Here is a 21,605-nt window from a genome sequence, read left to right on the forward strand (position 1 = left end):
TTGATGTGCACATGTGGACTTGATGCATGAGCATCTCATGCACATGATGCCTTGTGTGATCAACGGGAGAAGGATTTAAAGCTGTTGTCTCAATGGAGGTTTCCTAGGGGCAGCTACCTGTCTCTATACGCTCCCATCAAGCCTGAGCTGGGAGAAGCCTAGAAGGACTGACCCCAAACTGGGTAATGTCCCAAGGCAATGACGCAGAGTCACCTTGGCCCCTGTTTCTCCTTTGTGGGCACCTTTAGCCATGCTCTCCAGCCTCCTGCGGCAACATGCTAAGTCAGCAGCTGAAGGACAGAGCTTCTTTGCAGATTGGACCCCTTCCTCTCTCCAGACACTGCAAGCTGTGGTCGGGCTGCTGGGCTGACCCTTTCAAGCAGGACTGTTGTTAACTTTTACCTTTTATTTCAGATGGCGTCTGCACCCAGAGTACTAGGTCCCCTCCTTGCCTTAAAAAAGCTCAGATGGATACAGAAGACTTTCTTTGTGTGGCTAAAGAAGTAACGATTTAGAATCCATTTAAAACATATAAGGTAAGAAATTGCCCTGTGAAAAATTAATGTAAAAAGACATCTTTAGCTTGTAAAGATTTTTTTTTTTTTGTTATACTCGTAATAATAAAGTATTTAAAGAATGGTGAACTTTTTTGGCATTATCCTATCAAAGTTTTGATACAATTTCCATGCATTTTATTTTTTTATTACAGTTTTCCTCATTCCCCCTGCCCCCCTTCCCCAGCAGACATGCCAACATTAGTGGCTGGTAACACTAATTTTCAACTGTAATTACAGTATCCAACCATGACATATACTTTCTGCATGATATGTCCTTATAATTCAAGGACTTTGCAAACTGAGACAACAGATTGTGGTGCTCCTGCAATATGTGACAGAGGAGATTCTGTCATACTGTGTTACATTTCTGTCGTTGGTATGGTGATTTCTTTCACCTAAACTAAGGTGGAAAATATTACCATTATTCTTATTTAAGAGATTGTCCAATCTGTGTTCTGTAAGTATATATACCTGTTGAATGCATGGGGAGGGGGATCGGGACACAAACCATTAAGTTCAGATAAAGAACAGCAATATTTGTCAGTGGAAACCATAAAAAGAAAAAACATAGCAACAAATTATCTATCTGTATTGCGTGGTTTCAAGGATTCCTTATGTACCCGGAAGTCCTGTTGCTGTTGCTTCTGCTTGCCTTGAGGACCTTCAGCTGCAGAGGCTTTTAAACCAGCCTGTCTTGAGACCAGTGAACACTGAAGCCTATGAAAACAGAAATGAACATCTGTTAGTATGTTAGGACCTCACTAAACGCTGCAACTGGATGCCATGTGGAGGATCCTTGGCTGAATATGGAAACCTTTCAAATACTGAGGAGGAGGTAACTATTCTCTATCACTTTATCCTGAAGGTCTTTTTCCCTTGGTCTGTTAGTATTGTGCATTTTAAACTGTGGGAGTCTGGACAACTAACAAAACAACAAGTCATCTTGACAAGCTCATGAACAATGTTACCTTAACAATTCAGTTTGGAGAACTCTATCCATTAATAATCACAAGAAGTCTGATTTCTATTTTATTTTAATGGTGAGTTTAATAAAGATTATTTAAACATGTTCAACTACATTGCATTATCCTGCGTAAACTTAAATACAACTTCTAGGCATGATTTTTTTTTTTTTTATTTTAATGATTTTCTTCTCCTGAAGTAGCAGACAGTGTAGTAACACTCTGTGACAGCTATCTTACAAAACTGGGTTCCTGGCATTCTCCAATATCCTTCCAGGCAACGATGTCTTGGGTTCCTCTAATGGAATTCTGTTTTATTGGTAAATAATAGTTTCTCTTGATTAACTGTTCCAATGTAATCCCTTCTCCCCTACATGTTATAAAGTAGTTGAATTACTAAGTGGATTATTGAACAACTGCATGAAAATACAAATGGGTATACAACAGGAACATTATTCTTATTTTAGACTTACTGGTGTGTATCCTGCTTATTACACTAGGGCAAACCTAAAGTAATGGACAGCAGAGTCCTGTGAATGGAATGGAAGGCAGAATAGACTTCCAAAGCCTGACTTCTTGTATTACCAGCATTCTTATCTTTGATGTTTTCATTTACTGAAATATATCCATTATTGAGTGTATATATCCAATATATCCATTATTTCACATGATGAAAAATACAGTAATTTGCTGGGGTAAAGCCAGTGTAATGTGGCTTAAAAAAACATACAGAGAAGGAAAAACCCTAAATATATTTATGATAAAAGTGCTAGCAGAGGGAGCCTGTATAGTTCCCTGAATACAGTTGTAAAATTGCCATTGAAAAGAAATACAGAGAAATGGTTCTTTTAATAATTCTTCACCATTTTACTGTTCCTCCTGCTGAGACTGCTACATGCTTTATTGGCCTGAATGGCATTAACATCATCCCCTCCTTGAAATGTGAGAGTGCTATTATTATAACATTCACCCTTATTTCTATGGTTGGGGGAATGAAAAGCTATGCAAGTGCCAAAACCGATGATTATTTGTGCATTGGGAGCTTAGTTCCAAAAGGTATGCAAAAGCATGAAAAATATGAGATAATTGTCATTTATGTGTTGTTTTCATGGGGTTGGATTTCAGCTATTTGTACAAACCCCAAGTATCTCAGTGGGAGAGGACTCACTTGAATATATGGGTTTAGTGTTTCAAATATATATGCATTTACATTTTAATTGAGTAGTCTTTGTTGTAAATATATGATTATAATCGAAAATGTGATTTTACAGAGAAGAAAGCTATTTTTTGCGTTGCCGCCTACTGTACTTTCAGTAGTACAACCAGAAGCAGAACCACCAAAACGTTCAGAGCCAAGAAGGGGGGAAGGCTGCCTTTTGACTGAGATGCAGAAGTAACTTCCCAAGTTTCTCCTTACTGCAGTTTGCAGGGTTCAGTTGCATTCAGAAGAACAAATGTTTTACTCTTTATCTCCAAATACAACATTTGTTAAACTTTGGGAGTCTTGGTGAAACTGAAGCCAAGGTGTAACAACCATTAAGAACTGGCCTGGATGCAGGGCTGGAAGGCATGGTGTGACAATGCCATAGGGCATCATGGATTTAAATTACAGGCTCGCTCTCAACATTCCTCTTCCTCTATGGGGAAACAGGACTTCGCCCTTCCTCCAGGTTATCTGTCTGTTCCCCCTTCACTTACGCACTGTTTCTATCTTCAGGGTGAGGATCAGACTGGAGAGCAGAGGCAGCTCTGGAGTTCAGTTAATGAAGGAGTTTCCCACTAGGTGGTAGCGAAGAGAATCGTGGCGCCGTACTGGTCAGTGCACATTTTAATTTTATCGAGGGGAACCCCACAAGAATTACAAGCGGAAGAGCCTAGCATAGCTCTGAGCTATACTGTCAAAACTGGATTTTTTTTTTTTTTTGCCTTTCCTTTCTGCTCATTTCCATGCTATTTGTTCCTGCCAAAACCAAGCAGCGTTGACAACTATACCTGCTATGTCCTTTCCTGAAAGGTGAAGTGTCAACATGAAGCTCCTCTGGTTCTCTTTCTACCTCCATTATAGCAGAATCAAGACATGGTTAGTTAAATGTCATCTAATGACATTTAAGCAATTTGGAGGTGAGGACTCTTTGTAGCCAGTACTTCAATCTGATTTTTCTCCAGCACACTTGCCTCTGGGAGCTACCCTTCCAAATAGAAAAAGAAAGAAAATGTTTTTGTCTGCTGCTTGTTTTGAAATACCTTGACTGGTTTAAGTAATGCATCAGTCTACATCAAAGGTTCAAGACAGAACTGGTATTTTGGAAGGACTTTGTAATGTCAGAGTAAACTGTTGCTAAAATTCAAAATAAAGCTTTCTTGTAGGTCCAAAGAAAGACTGTACAAACGAGGTGCTGAGAAAATTATCTGAGGAATGCAAGCAGCACTCCAATTTGCAGTAAGAGCAGATGCTGGGTCTGCAAGGAGGAATACATTTCTCCTGTGAATTCATCCCACCGCTATCTTGTAATGATAGAGCGAGCTTGCGAAATCACTTAGTAGTCTAGTCACAAAGCCTGAGAAGCTGAAAAAAATTATACTTTAATTGCTCATCAAGTATAAATCACTTGTGCCAAATTAATGTGCTGGAAATTTTGCAAGGCTGAGAAATTGGAAGCTATTTCAGTAAGGACACAAAGCAGGGATATTGTTTCATAGATACCAATATCAGTTTCACATCCTATTCTCAGTGAAAAAAAATTAGGAAAGGCTCTTTAGTACCAAGACAAGGGTGAAGCACTGATTTATCTCTCCCTGCATGGATTCAAAAGGATGGAGAGGTTCTTTTTTCCTCTTGCATTTACTTTATCGTAATCAGTGAAAAGAGGTGGCATAAACAGGCATCCCAGAGACACTGAGGTTGCACCACAGCGGAGTGAGGATTCAAATTATTTGTCAGTTTTCTGATTGTTCCTGTAGATCTTTCTGTTGTGCTGAGGGAGAATCAAGGCAGGGAACTTCTCCATTGTGCAAGTCCTACCTAGAGCATTTTTTTTAACAGGGGATGTGTGTACCTGGGAACACCAGAATTTCCACTAAAACAGATCGACCAGGCTGTGTACCCCACAGCTCAAGATTCTGAGCGTGACTCACTCCTCTCTCCTTGCATTATATCCGCCAAACTTTTCTGTATCTGCTGAGACGGGCACAAGTGCTGTGTATGTATGGGGTGTAGGGTGAAGGGCAAAGAGGTGTATGGTCAAATAGGAGAGGAAGGTTTTCAAGACAGCCCAGCCTGAGCTGGATGAGAGGACAGGTTAGCATTACTCACCATCTAATCCTTCCAGTACACCTAGCTGCCATGACTGACGCCAGCAGGGATCCCAGTAAGCTAGTCAGTCACAGTACTTTGAGTATTTCCACGTCATAGTTGGTAAATCCAATTCTCGAGCAGATTTTAGTAAGTGGGTAGTGTCAATTATGTCAGGAGCTCTAAGGTCGTTCCTGTCCACAAAGGCCAGAGGGAGGTGAAAATCACAGCAGGTTTGGATGCTGAGGTGACAACCCAAATCACTGGTTTTCAGTGCATAAAGATAGAGGTGTGCAGGGTGGAGAAGCACCATCTTAATAATCACAAGATTCCCAGGCATTCCCTCCACCCAGACCAAGTCAGTCTGCATTGCATATACAGCATCTTCCTTAAGCAGCATCCCAAAAACTTCAGGCAGCTGCAACATGTTGCTGTTTCCCCTTTATTGACGAAGGAGCTGAGCTACCAGAGATGAAGTGAGCTGCCCATAATTACAGGCAATTGGTAAGAGAACCAAGAAGAAATTAGATGTTCCTTACTTTTAGTCCTGTGTCATGCCTACATACCTGCCTATGTTTTTGTCCATTTAAGAATATAAATGAGATGGACAAAATGGAAATAATTTATTAAATTTACTAATAAACTAGAGTGGGCTCCAAATGCCATTTTGGAGGCATCTGGCGTTCTCTGTAGGTGCAGTGAGAATGTCCCATTAATTTTTTGGAGTTTAGCAAAGCTCTTATTAAGGCATAGAATTTCTCCGTGTTGTGTGTGTGGTTTTTTTTTTTTTTTTTTTTTCCTAACCAAACACCTGTTTTCACCAGAGCTGGGCATTGTTCTTCTATTTATATTTAATACAGTTACATCACCTCCAGCTGTAAGTTAAAACTGGCTCTTCTCCCTCCCACGCTAAAAGGGCCAAGGAAGGAGGCTGCACAGCCGGACTGGAACAACTGCCCTGAGCTGTGCAAAGCCCCGTCGGCACAAATTGCTGCCAGTGAAGGAAGAGAGGTGAGGACTACTGGAGGAAACAGAAGATGAGGTGCTGGTTCTGCATTTGGCAGAAACATAACCAAGGACCGAAGGTTTGGTTGCAGCACTGAAGCAAGCGGGGGGAGAAAGGCCAGACCGTTGCTGTCAGCTCCTCTGCCTGGGGCTTGGGCTGCTGGTAACGTGAGGTGTAGGATTTTTATTGGGTCAGAGTATCTTGAACGTTATTTTCTTTCCTTAAATATATATATATACACACACATACACACATTGCGCGTTTGCTCCTCTTTATTTTACTTGCTTTGTTTAAAAGGGCAAAATGATACCACACTGCGCAGAAGCCCACAGCGGATGTGACTGAAACGCTGGCACTGACGGGGCTCCCTTACCTGAGGCCGGCATCTCCCACCTCACCCCCCCGCTGCAGGAGGCCCCGCCGCAGCGCTTCCAGCTCCTCCTTGGGCGTGCAGAGGTCCCGGGCCCCGCTGCTTCCAAGGGCCCGGCGTGGGAGTCGCGCTTGCCCGCCCGCAGCCCGGGATCGGCTTCTCCGGCGGAGCAGGCTCCGGCTGTCCCTCCCACCCGCTGCCCGCTCCAGCCGCCGGGCACAGGGGGCGGCGGCAGCGAACCCGCCCGCCCGCGGGGCCACGGCGGAGCCCGGGCGTGCGGCGCGGCCGGGCCCGACAACCAGCGCGCCGCCGCCTCCCCTCACCCAGGACGCCTGCGCGCGGCCGGCGGCGGCGGCACGTGAGGCTGTTGTGGGCACGTGATCCCGCGCGCCGCCCGGCCCGGCCCCGCCCCCGGCGTGCGCGAGCGCGGGGACGCGGCGCGGCCTGGCTTGGCCGCCCGGTGCCGCCGCCTCCCCGCTCCCGCCCCGCCCCTCGCCGCCGCCTCGCCGGCCATGAGGCCCAGCCGCCGCCGGCGCCCCAGCGCGGCCCTGCGTCGCGGCTGCTGAGCCTCCGCCCTCCCCGCCACCACCATCGCCCTCTCCGCCATCCCCTCCCCGCCCGGGCGGGGACCCCCCCTTCGCTCCCCTCCCTCCTCACAGCCGCCGCCATGTTGGGCCGGGAGCCGCAGCGGGGCCGCCACTGAGCCCCGGAGCCTGCGAGGCGGAGGAGGAGGCGGAGGAGGAGGCGGAGGAGGAGCCCGGGGCCCGGCCGCCCCACAGAGCCCAGCCGGCTGGCCGCCCAGCCGCAGCCATGGCGGAGCAGACCTACTCCTGGTGAGCCGCGGGGCTGAGGGCCGGGCGCCGGCGCTGCGGGCCGCGGGGGTGGGGGGGGTGGCCCCAGCGAGGGCCGGGCCGGCCGCGGGGGGTGTTCCGAGCCGGCCCCCTGCCCCTCCGGCCGGCCCGGAGCCGGCGGGACCCCGCCGCGGGGCTGGGGGCGCGGGGGCCGGCGCCGCGGGGCTGCCGGTGGCGGGCGGCGGGGGGAGGGCTGGGGCATAAAGGGGGCTGCGGCCTGAGGTGTGAGCGCGGCTGGGTAGGAGGGATCAGGGGAAGGGGGGAGGGACGCCGTGCGAGCGAGGGGCTGGGGTGGCGGCGCTGGGAGCGGCCCCCGCTGCCAGCCGGCGGTGGGAGAGGATCGCTGCGAGCGGTAGCGTGGCTGTCATCCCTCCGTCCGGGCTGTGTCCTGCTGAGCTGGGGCTCTGCGTGGCTGGAGCAGGGACACAGCGATCCTCCGGCCTGGAGCAGGGACAGTGCCTGCGCTGGCGGCTGGGAGGCTGCAGGGCATCCTTCTGCCCCAGGGGAGGTTGCTGTCGGGGTGGGCTGCCGGGTCAGTCGGTGGCGTGTGTCTGTGCTCACCTGGTGACAATGGGCCTGTTCTGTGTACAGGAAATAGAATGAGAAGGAAGAGACCAGTTCCTGTGGGAAGATGTGAAGTATAGCAAATGAGAGGGCATTTTTTTCTGTGTCCTGATGCTGTCTCGGGCCTAGCTGGCACTGGATCAAAGAGACAGGGTTCGGTTTCTTCCTATAATTCCTCATAAGTTTTTGTATTGTCAAGGATCACCACCAAAACAGACAATTCACCTGTGCATCAGCTCTATTGACCTGACCGCTGCAGCAGTTTAATTGTGATACTGCATTTTAAACGCATTCCAGTAATGCTGTCCACAGTTGTTTCTTAGATTTTTTGAAGAGAGTTACGATACCCTTCTTAAAAAGGAGTTGAATCTCGGCTTTTGACCTTGGCATGTGCTGTGAATGCAGAGAAAGGGTTGAATATGCGAGGAATATTCCTATTCTGAATGGTTCTGGAAATCCTTCCCATTACTTTTGCAAAACTTGGGACCCAGGGGGGATTTCTGCCACATGTTGAGACTTTGGCAGACCCTTCTCCCATCTTCTGTCACTTGTCTGTCAAGAACCAATATATGTATTGGTCTTTTGCTTTTTACATGTTCTTATTTTGTTTCAGCAGCTCAATTCAGGCAGTGGTTTAAAGTGCTCTGCTTTCAAACAACAGCAAAAAGACAACTTCTTTGACTTAAAATATTAGCTGCGTATTGTTACAGTAAACGTATGTTTGTACAGATTTAGGCAGTTTAATGTAGTTCAGTTAGATGTGTCTAGTGAACTATTATCTTCGTGTGTTTTAATTGCAGAATGAAATTATAAATTCATAAACTACTCCAGGATTTGTCAGCTTTCTTTTAAAAAACCTAAATGAAGCAAAATGACAATTGTACGTTATTTTGATCTTTAACTCCCTTGCTTTTTTGAACAAGTGTCTTTACCTTAGTAGTATTCTGAAGGGAAGGTTTTCAATAGAGGCTGGGAGGAGGATTAACTCTTCTTTAGGTTGCCTGTTTTAGGGGGTTGAAGTTGGGATTTAAGTTCTTCTTCGTGGCTTGCTGGGTGGATCACAAGAACAGTAGTTAGTTCTTAAAGTTTTGAGGTTGCAACGAAACAAGAATATGAAGCTGATGTCTCAGAACACTGATTTTGTGTCTGTATTCGCTGATGTGTCCTCGTGTTTTTGAGGTTTCTGTCACTTCACATTTTGACCCATTATCAGCATTGTCTGGGAGCTACAGAAAGAGGAAAAATCCAGTTTCACATTAGGGAGTCCTGTTCCGTAACTTGTGCACCCTTCTCTGTGGAGGCATGTTTAATTACTTACACTTCTAGCAACAATCTTGCATTTGTTTAATTATGGTAATGCCACTCAGCGTGAGATTGGCTAGTGCTTTAGTGCTTTTAGGAAAAAAAGTGCGGGTTCTGTCAACTGAGGAAACCGGTACTTCTGTACAGAAGAGTTCTGCAGAATTGTGTCCAGTAATTAGTTGTACAGTTTTGAAGTTGGCAGATTGCATCCTGTGCATTTGTTGGACCTGGGCCTTTTTCTCTGTTGCAAAGGCTGCTTTCTCAGAACGAGTGCTTTCCGTGTTCCTCGGTGTAGCTGCTGTGCAGATACCTTATTTCACATCTGAAAATACATAACTTGACATTAAGTAGAATCCTTTCACGTACCTGTCTTGGTACAGATGTAAACTGGATCCTGGCTGCAGTAGTACTTCCCTTTTGCCTGGGAGTGTACGGCTTGATCACGCCTCTTTTTGTGCGTAACTATCAACATGAGTTGTAGAGTCACTGTAGCTTTATAAAGTAAGATAAAGGTTTATTTTGAGTTTAATTTTTTTTTTAATTGTCAGAGGTTGTTAGAAATTGTCTCAGTGTTAGAAATACCTTGAAAAAATGTACTTGCAAGCTGTGATTGCTGGACATTAGCATTGTCAAACATGCAAAATAGGGCTTTTTTTCAGTGATTGACATCTCTGTTAATGATGTTGTTTTGAAGAGATGAGAACTAGTTCTCATTTTGCTATATTTATTGTTTTGTAAATATAAATCTGAGATTTTAAGGTGGTGTTATAATTTTCACTACCAGATGAAATAGATTACACTTTCTTGTATTAAGATCTAAGAAGGAGGCACTTAGGCTTTTCCCCATCCCTTTCATAATTTTAAATGCATAAGTTGTCTTTTGTCACTATTCTTGTGAGTTCTTTCTTGCAACAACCTCTTTTATTTTTTCTTCAGTAATGCCCACACTTAATACCATCTGTACTTTTATTTAGCACTTTTTAAATGTCTTAAATAGTCTTGCTGACCTAGTATTTCAGGTACAGGTGTGTTATCCTTGAAAGGAGGATCTACTGAGAATTTTGCTGGTGAAACTGAATACTGTCATCCTAGAAAAACTAACTTTAATGTGAAATGTGGGATAGGTGCCAGATGGAAATACTGTCTCAAAGGATAGGCTTTTTTTGTAAAAAGAAAGGTGTTTCAATAAAATCCATGTCAGTAGTGAGTAGAGAAACTTTCTTTGTCCAGTACCTGCAATAACTGAAGAAAATTATGAGAGCTATGTATGATCCTGCTCTTACTCAAAACTGCAAGCCAGAGGAGCGCAACTGCTGCCTCGCAAGGTTGCTTGTGACTTTCTAGATTAAAACAGAGCGGAAGTTAATATCCTGCAAGTGGGATGGATTGGGGGAGGAAAGAGGTTGTGGAATACCCATTTTCCCTTTGCTTCCTGTCTGTTCCAGCAAGGAAATGGGACTGGGTAGTGGCAGAAGTTTCTGCTACAACAGAAGAGGGAGTAAACACAGGAAGAGCTGTTTGACCATCACCAATGTGTACGTATGTGAGTAAGAGGTTAATAAATGCCAAGGATTTTATCTTCAGACACCAAGCTGTTGGGAGTTTTACAACAGATGAGTATGGAAGCAGTAGGACCTCGGTCATTACTTTGTGAAATACTTGGCCTTTCCTTAACTTCCAGCACCTTGTGGTGAGATTTTTGCGCTGGATCCTATTTGGAGAGCACAGCAGCATGCATATCTTTTTATCTTCAGTTAGTAGGTGTTCAGTGTTTTTCAAGGCCTGATGTAATACCCCCTCCCTTTTTACTGTTGCCCAGTCTGGCAATAGAGATTGCTTTGTTCTTTTCTTGCCCTTTGAATGCACAAAAGATTTTCACAGCTTCCTTCATATGTGAAGAGAGAAGGAGATTTCTACCCAAAACCAAATGTATTTTTAATTTTTTCTTTCCCAGAGGGTTGTATAAGAGTAATACGAATTGCGATGTGTGCGTGTCCTGTCAGGGTGGTGATTAGGAGATATGCTGGGAGGGTAAGCTAAGAACAAAATAGAAGCCACTGTATTGAGTCACTAATCTTACAAACAACTCAACTCCCTCTTAAATGTTTTAATCGGTGGTATTAGCTATCAAATGTTTGATGAGTGAAATGGTGATATATTTAGAAACTTTTCTATGTAATGCAAAGGGCGTGGAAATTAAGTCTAATGATGTGTCAGAATAATCAATAAAGCTACTGGGGTTTGGAATAAGTGTAAATGTACAGTGCCGTCTTTGCGCCTGAGAGAATTCAAATCAGTTCGTGTTAAAAGTCTTTCTAGATTCAGAGGTCTGACAATTTGCTTTCATTGCATTGAAGCATTTAACCTGCTGCTGCCATGAATTAAAATACAATCTCTTCCAGAAGACTGAGGTAGTGCTTTTAAGTCTTATTTGGCTGGATTAGATGTGTATGTGGGAGGGCAGGGAGTAAGGGGAGCTATAGCTCGTTGTCAGAACTTGTCAAGTACTAGTAAAATAATTCTTTGCAGTAAAGATTTTTCACTTGCTTGCTCAGTTCAGGTTGAGGGACCTTAACTGACTAATTAAGGAGTTTTGAGGATGTGAGGCAGTTTGCAACAGAACTAAAACAAATCATTCACCTCAACTTTTAAAGCATTGCACTTTTTGGGTGACATTGCAAAGCATATAGGTAAAATTCTTGTGCGCACTGTCTAAAATCTGTCGTGAAAGCTTGGCATACAAACACGGAGTTCAGCCTTTAATCTTAGATTTTTCAGGAACTGAAATTACCGGCCACATTCCATTTTAACGATTGTTAGAAGCCTCCTGAGGACAGGGATGTCGTTGTATCAATATGCACGAGTATCTGGCATCAGAGAAATTATTTAAATCTCAGCAAATTTGAGAATATCAGGTTTATAGTTAATATGCTTGTCTTTCAGTACCAGTCTCGCTTGACTTATTTGTTATCCTCCCTCTAGCTTTTGCTGTCTCAGACTGTGTGTCATTAGGCAGGGACTCTGTCTACAGCACTGGACTGAAAGACAAATAAGGCAAAGAGCATGGGATTAGTTGAAGTTTACAGTTACTTGAATGTACATATATATAATGACTCTGGCAAAAGGAAAAAATTTTGCGCTTCAATGCAAAAACTGTGTTTACTAATATATTGATAATTCTTTTTAAAAAATTTAAAGTGAAGAATATAAATTGCTGTTTTCTTGGTGCTGGTGTGCTGTACCTCTTCTAATTAAGATTTTTTTCAGTTCTGCCTTTAGCCTTTTCAGGATATTGTGGCAGCAGAAGTTAATGGTTCCTTGCTTTTTACTCAGTGATTAGAGAACTTGGGTAGGATCTAGGAGATCAGTTCCATCCCCCAGGGTTTCTGACCTTGCATCTCTCACCTTCCAGGGGAGTGCTCTCATCACCAAACTATGTGTTACTTGGAGGCCGAGCTTTGTGTGTCTGTTTTAATTGGTTTCACTTCATATAGAATACTGTAAATATTTGCTAGGCCAGGAGGCAGGCATGCCTTTCTGCCTTAATGATCAACATACTAATTTGGGATTAGTGGGGACCTGGAATCTGCTGCCTGCCTTGTTGAAAAAGTAGTTTGGAAGACTGAAGGGGCTGTGGTCTGTGGGGTACTTTAGGCTGCTTTTCTAGAGATGAAAGGTTGAATTCGCACAAACGGAAGACAACCTGAATGTGATTTCCCATGTCCTAAGTAAGTGAGCTGTTAGGGGTGTGTGTCTATGATTATCGCTGCCTTTCCTTGTGGTTTGTATCGGGTTTGATCAACCTGAGAGCATCTCTTTCTTCTGTGGAAGGGTGTGATCCAATGAAGTAATTGCTTGTTTTGGGCACTTTGGGATTATGGCATGATTTAAGCAATCTGATGCTGTTGGAATTTGAGGAATTGTGTAGGGACCACTGGACAGGCCAAATTAAATGAGCATATTAAGTTCTTCTGAGGTTGGTTGTGTTTTGAGGAGTACTACAGTTTTAAATACGCAATACAGTTGCTGAAATTTCTGTCAATAATCACTTGTCACTGAAATAGAAGGCCAAACCCATTATACTTATGAAACCTTCCTACAAGAAGTACTTTGGGATACATGTCGTGATTTTTAAAATGCAGTGATTTTGATTTCCTAGAATTTGGAAGAGCAGAATGGAATCTGTTCTTTTTTAGTATCTCAGCTATTTTAATTTGTTATTTTGGTGATGTGATGTATCAACATCTCTGGCATTGTGCCACCATCTTTATTGCCCTTTGACATTTTGATGGTGACTCTAAGCATGATAATATACCCTAAAAGCAAATAATTGACACATGCCATTTGGTCAAACAGTCTAATTTAATTTTTGTGATGTCTGGTTAAAGGTTCCAGGAAGAACCAAGGCTGAAATTGGTAGAAAAAGATCTTTGTGGACATTTTCGGTGCTACATTGCTTTAGTGTAACTGACTAAGATTAAAATTTGAAATGATTCAGCCAGTTATGTGGGTTGAGAGAAGTGGAGTGAAACACAAGCTAGTGTGCTAGCTGAACTGGATCCAGGCAATCAAACTGACTTTGAAAGGTGATGATTTAATAAGATTAATGGGGCATATGTGTCATTGCAACACTTGCTGATCCCCTTTCTCTGTCTCTTAATTCTTTCAAGGATGCTGATGTTGATCTTTTCTCCTACATCTTTTACAAGTGGTGTCTGTGCTTGAAATACTCTGATCTGCCAGACCAGGGTTCTCCTCTTAAGTGCCATCCTTACAGAAACTCTGCTCTCATGATAATACATTAAGTGTCTCTTTGTTCACCAGAACCACCATGATGACATTATCCTGGAACTGATTAATTGTGTAACTGTTGTGCTGTCATCTTCATTATTAGATTCTGTTGAATATTTCTTTTTAGGGCCTGGTCTAAGCTTGAGGTCCCAAATTCCCTTGGATAGCCTCCATATTTGTATGCCACACCAAGTGGCATGGTATAGACAGGGCTGTCAGAAAGTCAGCATGTTCTGCTGGCTTTTTGGAAAGATACTTTCTAACCGATAACTAATCAATTAAACGAGAACATTTTTAATATCCTGTGACAACAAGGATTCAAAATAATAAATGTATTAAATGAGACTATACTTATACTTTGCTTTTGTGGGGACAGGGTTTAAGGATGGAGTGGCTCTTTTTTTCAGGATGTCAGAACAGAGGTTCTTCAAAATTATCACAGCCGTTATCCTGAAGTAGAGGAGACCACGCTAAAGAAATTATTCTCTATTGCTTAATTTTGTGCTTAAGATGCCCCCCTTATAACTGAAGTTGCCCACATAGAAGTTGGAGAGATATACTCATATCTGACAGTTTATATATCGTAGCATTTTCCCTCACCAGTGGTATCTGAACGGAAAATGATAGTGTTTGACTCTCATTTCTTCTCTCCTTCCTTTTGAAAACAATGTTTTCTTCTGTGTCTGTCAGGTTTGGATGTTCCTGTAGCTCGTTCATAGGCTTTTGACCCAAGAAAGTATTTTCCCGTGCAGCATGGGTATGTAGCTGAAGGCTGTGAAATGTTTCTTTTCCATTTTTACGCCTTAGTTGCATTTGTGCAGGCGTCTCCAGCAAGGGGTGGTGTGAGGGAAGCAGGAGGAGACCCAGGGGGTTCCACCCTCTGTTCACACACACAATCTTTAACTTCGGGCATGAGTTGGCAAGCTTACCTGCAGGGATAGGCTTGAATGTAGATTATTCTTCAGTCTAGCTGCTAAAGGGAAAAAATGTGCTGTGCAGCCTGAAGTGGCTTTTAAAGCTGGGCACCCCCCAGTCCTCTGGTATTACTGATTAGTTCTACCTGGCCAGTGCTTTTCTGCTTGCTGCTTTCTGTCTCAAAAGCCCAAATTTACTTCTTCATTCCCATAGACTCTGCTGTTTTTGAACAGAGGTATCTTTTAAAAATTCCTTTTGTTCATCTGATAAATGGCCAGAAGATAATTTCTAGTAAATTTCCAATGATAAATAATTTTAAATAACTTTATAATTTTGTCAGAAGTTTACAGAGATCAGTAGAAATGTTAAAAATTTATAATGTTCCACTGAATCACAGAAGTTTGGGAACTCGTTGCTTACACCATTTTCTCCTGTCGGTAATACTGCAAATAGCAACTTCACACTAGAACAGCAAAAGCACTGTACAGATGGATTCATGGTGCAGCCTAGTTTCAGGTGGTACAAAAAGACCAAGTGATCTCTGCATGTAAATTTGATGCACCTGTCTCTACAGCAGTGGTGCACAGATAATTTTGTGGGGGGTTTCTCCACGCAGTTTAAGCTAGTGGCGAGTGTATATCCTCGGGATTTATTTTAATTTCCGTGGATGCTTGGATTAATAAGTTCAGTTTACTCCCCTTGAGATAGCGTAGCGTGGGCAAGAACTAGCATTGCAAAATGTTTGAGCTCTGCGGTAGTGCAATTAGCTGGACAGAGGTGAACGCAGCCGCTGAGTTACGGCGCTCTGCTGCAGTGTTAGTTCTGGTGTCTGTGGCACTTAGCAGTCTGCCATCCCTTCTTCTGTTGGATAGCTAGCTCCGATTTCAGTTTATTTGGAGCCTTTTGTAGCAGGTAGGAATTGAACAATGAATTCTGAATAATTATTGCAGTTAGGATCAACCAGCTGTTGGTACAGATATGTTGGATGTATGAGACCAAAGCTCAATGGTACGTTGTTATACAAAGGACTTTTTACTGGGATAGTTTTACCCCTTTCAAGGCTACAGTTGTGAATTATCTCACTATCATCTGTGGTAGACCCATTTGGCAAGATAAAATAGTTGTAGCATGACTTTGACTTATTTAGTCAGTGGGAAGTCCATTTTCCAGGTGACTGTTAGCTAAAGGTGAGGTTGGTGAAATAGCAGGAGGCAAACAGACCTGGATTGTATGGATTTCTGTAGCCTGTATTGCAGGCTGGTGTGATTAGGTACGTCTGTGTCTTGCTTTCTAGGTTTGATGGTGCAAGGTCATTCTGGTCCTTCTTAGAAGTTCAGATTGATGGTCTGTTTTGCTGGAGGAAAGATTATCTGCTCTGTGAACTCTTTTCTTGAGGTGGCTGATCCTATACCTTCCCTTGAATAGCTCTCTGAGAAGTTACCATGAAGGGCTGAAAGCTCTCATGGGGAATATTATGATCTCTGCAGGGTTTTGAAGATGAAGAGTAGAATCTAATTAAGCTTTATGTTGAAAATAGTTTAAAGAGCTTTCTTTTTTCCCTCTCAAAAAGGGAAACTTTAAAGCTAAATAGTGAAGAGCTGGATTTTTTTTTTTTTACTGTTATTTTCTGCTAACTTGACTACTTCTAAAGCAGATGCAACTGTAAGCAGTTACAGATGGTACAGAACAGAAAGAACCTCTTTATCATACTTAAATGCCTTACAAGAACCCCAGTGTTAGTTTTCTAGCTAGTTATCTTTCTCTGTATTTTTTTGTGTTTTTGCAGATGGAACATAAGAAAGAGCTACAAATCAAAAGGTGAAAAAAGTCTGCCATGAAACACAAATACTTCTCTGCAGGGTGCTTTGCTGGAAGAAGTTTTATAAGATTCCCAAAGCACCCTGTCTAAAGAACGTTCCTACTTTTTGTTGTCACAAGCAAAGATTTTGGATGTTTGGGCTAGAATTTGTTGAAAACAGCCTTTGTCTGTTCTTCTGTTGCCTGTTTTTTGCACCTCTAACTGAAACTGCTACCTTAAGCCTGACACTCAAGGGTATTAATGCACCCTGCTTCTCTTGCATGCAGGTGGTTAAGGCAGGGATCAGGCCCTGTCCAGTCTGTCACAAGACAACTTGTTTTGTGTATGTGGGTGTGTTTATTTGTGAAGTGGTCGCATTCGTTACTGTCCAGACCTTTTCCTGAGCATGCCTTTCTCTTAATTGGAGGTAGCAAAACCAGGGTGCCTGTTTTGCTAGGCTGTATTTTGTATTTTCATGCCCGCTGAATCCCCTCTCTTCACTTTGTGCAGCTCTGAATACTCACATTTGCTTCAGGATCTCATCAGCCATCACCTGACAACATTAATTTGTCTTGATACAGACCCAGCAGGATGAAAGCTGGTTCAATCTGGCTAGACAGACTGGCTACTCTGTAGCTTTGACTCATACAGGAATTTCAACATTGTCACTGAAGAGTCATAGTTTGGTGCTGTCACTGAAGAGTCATAATTTGGTGCTGATGGCGTTAACTTACTCTTTTATGGAATTTTTATGAAAATAGTGTTTGATTCTACTCAGGCATGCCATGAAAAAGTATGTATCATAGTCCTGTACTGCATGGGTAAGGGAACTCATCAATAGCACTCAGAGTTGCTCTTTGTGTATGACAAGGTCATATTGATCAACTTCACGTTGGTTTAGGCTTGTTGATTATAAGGCCTGATTGTTAAACACTTTTCATTAAACTGTTAATCGTTAGTTTTATTTTTTGATCTGACTTCTGAATACATTGCTAAAAAGAATTTGGATTTCAAAGCACATAATCAATAAAATATTGGCCTAAGTGTCAGAGGTATGAGGTGTGGTTTTGTTTTGGCTTTTTAAGTCAGCAGTAGAGTCAATACAGATGAGATAACATCCTCTTTTCTGACTTCAGGGATAAAACACAAGCAGCCTTTTTAATGATTAGAGCGCTTTCTATATTTTTATGTCTTTCAAAAAATATTAGAGAATCAAGGTATTCTGCATATTTGTAACTGAAGTACAGGAATTTCTATAGAAGTTAAACCTCAAAATAAAAAAACCCAACATTTTTTTATACTGGTATTCATTTTGTTTAGGAAGCAGTGCAGCATTCAGATCAATATCCTCCCTACTTGAGAGGACTTCATAGTGTTTTTGTACATTAAGTCTTAAGTGAGTGTTCCTTCATCGGTTTGACCAGCTGTGTTTTTGAATATGTAAACTACAAAGTGATGATACCTAGTTGTTGGAAAAGACAGAGACTATTGGGGGCTCTGCTAGGGTATCTTCCTGGGACCTGTTCTAGGATTTAATTTAATTAATTCTTCCCGGTAGAGCCTGCATATGTACATGTTAAGCTTTTCTGTAACAGGTATTGCCAAAATGCCAGTATCTCACAGGTAAACTGGTTGTATGGTTCTAGCACAAATATTCTTGCACTTTCTTGGTCTCTGAACCACCGTGGAGCTTCACCGTATTTCCTTCCATGAGGAGGCAGTGACTTACCAAAGAGGTGCAATTTTCAGCATGTTCTGTTATCGGAGTTCTGCTCTGCATGATCAGCTCTATCACTTACAGCAAGAAACGTTAGGAATGTGAGGGATAAACCGCTCTTTTATTAGGCCTTGACTCCCGTGAGTATTATACTCCAGACAGTTAGAACAAGGTTAGTGGAAGAGTATCTGTGGTGTTGGATCTAGATGCGTTGACAGTTACAAGGTCCAGAACTGGGCAGACTTTATAGTGGTCTGGGGCAGTTTGCTCTCCTGGAGGGAAGCTTTGGTTAGGACCTCAGGATGCCCATGCAAGATGAGGAGCAGGGCCAGAGTGAGAGCCTGGTGATAAGAGGATGGAGCTGGCCACAAGGCAAAGTAGTTAGGCAGAAATATGCACAGTGCGTTTTTAGGTCATACTTTGAGAGTGAGTTAGGCCACTCAGGATGGACTCTCCAGTATAATGTATGCGTCTTGAGTGAAACTGTATACATAGGAGAGGGTCAACTTTATTTTCTGGTTTTTGCTCCTGGATGAGATGAGATATAGCGTTGACCAGTAGGGTTCCTTTGTGTGCTTGTTAGGAAACCTGCTGTACTTTTTGTGTGTGTTCTTTGTGTTGCTTCAGATGGAGACACTTACTTTGAGCTGAACTTTTCTACTTTAGTCTGTTACCTGCCTCTTTGCATCCCATAAGAAGTCAGATTACAGATTTGTTAAGATTTATTGTTTTAAGTATTTAAGTATAGTTTTTGCTCAGTGTGTTGTTTCCTTTCCAAGCAAAGCTGCAGAATGATAACATATTTGTCTTACGGTGCTTTACAACAAGGTTTTCAAAGTGAAGTCGTTTATTAGGTCCTTAGAGGCAATACAGCTTGTCCTGTCTCTATTACTGGATTATTTGTGCTTTCCATCTGAAGGCTGCCTGGTCAGCTCTTGGTGTAATAAACTGAGTAGTCGCTTTGGTTCACACAATTAAGGCACCTTGGCAGGCATCTGACCACTATGGCCATGCAAAGTCTGTGCTTGCCTCAGTGGGCTGAAGGACAATCTCAGCACAGCAGCGTTGCTGTGGGGCTCTGCTCTTCATGCTGGGGTTTCTTTTGCAGAAATCCTTATTGCAGGCTAACAGGTATCAGGAATTTCCCTGCATATCCTAAGAGTCCTCTCTGCCACATAATGAATCTGTTTTCTTTTGTCATTGCCCTTTTTTAACTACTTGCTGGCACCATGACAACCATAATATTCTGCATATGATTAATGTTGATGAAGATGGCTGGGATGATGCGCCTTGGCTCGGTTGCACATCAGATGAACTTAGTCCTGGATCTCCAGCACATACTTGATACTCGGGTAATATTGCTTTAAGAGGAACCAGAGGAGGAAGGTGAAGTTGAGCTATTAGTCATATAGAGTATTTATCATGAACAACGTTATTCAGAAAAATGCCATTTCTGGACTTGGATCACTGACGATATCTGGGACGAGGCTGAATTGTGTTACTAACAGGCTGTGTTTTCTTATGTTAAAGACTCAGTTGTCTGGAACCTTGTTCAAGTAACTTACTGCTTCAGTTCTGGAAGACACTAATATAGCTTCCTTCAGTTATGGTAGTGTGAAAATTTGTTATCTGTTGTTACTAATAGTAGACTTGAATATACTGTTTATGTTCAACTATTGGAAGTTTTTTGTAATGGAATTTTCCCATGCTATTAGGAAACTTGCTGTTGAATATCCTGTATCTTGGTACTGCATAGGAAATGGATAGCTTTGGATGAGCAGGATTGCAGAACTCCATGGCAATTTATTAATAGGATCTATATGCTTAATTTGGAAAGGCTGCAGTGCCATAGTCTTTGAAAACTTAGACCTGTTTGCTGAAGTGAGATAACAGAATCTCCTGACCCCTTCAGACACTGAATAATGCCCCCAATCATCTGAAGAGAGCCAATGTACCCTCCATTTCTTTGGTGTATTAATTATTTTGCTGGCAGTTTGTGCAAGAGAGAGGAACAGAGGAAATAGTTTAAAAATAGTTGTAGGAATGATGTGAATTCATGATTCTTAGAAAGTGTGGTGCCTTATCAGGGAAATGATGTCCCATATTTTTTCTCTGCAAGCTATTCAACAGCATTGTAAAATCAAGCAAGTATTTAGGTTTCGTAAGGTTGTTGGCACCTCAGGACAGTGACTCTATGAAGTGCCCAACTAATAGAAATTCATAGTGCTTTTATTTTTGGAAACAAAGTTTGCTTTGAATAGTAGATATTTTGTAACTAAAAATGTCTTGGGTATGTAATATGTTGAGATATTTTTTCAAAATCAGTGCCAAGTGGATGTTTTCATGGTGGGGGGGCTGCTAAATTGGATTTTTAGCATGTTTGTAACTAAGCTTCCCTCCAACCCCCTTTTTTTTAAAAAAAAATAAAAATCTTGTGTTACTAAACTTAAAGGTACGCCACGACCCCAGCTTCTGATACAAGACGAGTGGGGAACGTATGACCGAATGGTAATAGAAGTACTGCACAACTCTGTAATACCATTTGTGATTTTAATCACAAAACTAATTTTTTTCAAATCTTTTTATTATGGTATAAATGTACCAGAGACATACCAGAACTTGCTTTTGATTTTTGCAGTTAGCAAAGTGACTAACCTGTGTTGGGGTCCTCTCTTCCCTAGAGGAAAGATCACATGACTGTGAAGGTGTGCTGGGTGAGGTTCAAGGAACATGTTGTATTCCTGCTGCCATGTGAGTTGCGGTGGGGTTCCCAGTTATTGTTAAGGTGCTGCTCTGTTTTAGCTCAGCTAGAAAACCTCCTTGCTGCCTAGCCAAGCTATGCTTTTTCCCTGCTGGAAAGTTAGAAAAACTCAATGTTAAGTCAAAAATATGAAGAGAGCAGCTGAGAAACCCTTTATGTAACTGGTTTGGTCAGATTTAAGATCTGTGGTGTTGTTCTCATGACATTAAGAGAGAATTGGAAGTCCCTGATCCCAGCAGAGTTTAATGGCGAGGTAATCAGTTACCTGCTTAGCTTAATAACAAGCCATTGTGTTCTGTACCAAGTGTAATTTTCACACTAAAACATATTACATCTCTATAGTTGAAATGGGAGTTGTGAGCTGTTGTGTGCTCCTGAATCTAGGTCTTCTGTTCCATTTGGGGTGTAGCCATTAGTCTGGCATTTTGTCTGAATAGCAGCTTTGCATTGCATATGCTGGAGTTGAAAATATTTCTGTAATATCACTTCTGGGACTCGTTACTGTAAAGTGCTTGTCTCTTAGACTATAAGAGCAGTGTTACAGATCATTAGTATTAGCAAAACACCCCCACCCCCACCCCAAATATTACCTTTTAAAGGACCTTCCTTAGAAAGAAATGTAATGTGACTAGTTATTGGACTTGTCTGTAAGGACAGTTAGCTCTGGGCAATTCTGTGATGCTTTTTCTGGCTTATTTGTTTATTCTGATGCTTCAGAT

General features: G+C 42.5%; 3 protein-coding genes across 13 annotated transcripts in view; 2 read left to right on the top strand and 1 right to left on the bottom strand.

Annotated features, from left to right (window-relative positions):
- Nucleotides 1–6,063, top strand: part of C1H12orf43 (chromosome 1 C12orf43 homolog) — a 28,887-nt gene extending 22,824 nt beyond the window's left edge. For 3 of the 10 annotated variants that reach the window (XM_027814119.2, XM_027814111.2, XM_014285080.3), the window contains 2 exons: nt 415–536; nt 1,164–6,063. The gene's annotated coding sequence lies outside the window, so the exon portion shown is untranslated. The remainder of the gene's footprint in view (nt 1–414; nt 537–1,163) is intronic. The other 7 variants (XM_027814118.2, XM_055705563.1, XM_027814113.2 and 4 more) reach the window with 7 other exon arrangements.
- Nucleotides 1–21,605, bottom strand: part of RNF10 (ring finger protein 10) — a 201,963-nt gene that overhangs the window by 12,776 nt on the left and 167,582 nt on the right. The window lies entirely within an intron of this gene.
- SPPL3 (signal peptide peptidase like 3) overlaps nt 6,320–21,605 on the top strand; it is a 61,106-nt gene continuing 45,820 nt past the window's right edge. The window contains exon 1 of one of the 2 annotated variants that reach the window (XM_055705496.1): nt 6,320–7,020. In XM_055705496.1, coding sequence (XP_055561471.1) covers nt 6,998–7,020 — 23 coding nt within the window. In that variant the 5' untranslated portion in view covers nt 6,320–6,997. The remainder of the gene's footprint in view (nt 7,021–21,605) is intronic. The other variant, XM_055705503.1, reaches the window with a different exon arrangement.

This window comes from Falco cherrug, chromosome 1 (assembly GCF_023634085.1).
Source record: "Falco cherrug isolate bFalChe1 chromosome 1, bFalChe1.pri, whole genome shotgun sequence".
NCBI lineage: Eukaryota > Metazoa > Chordata > Aves > Falconiformes > Falconidae > Falco > Falco cherrug.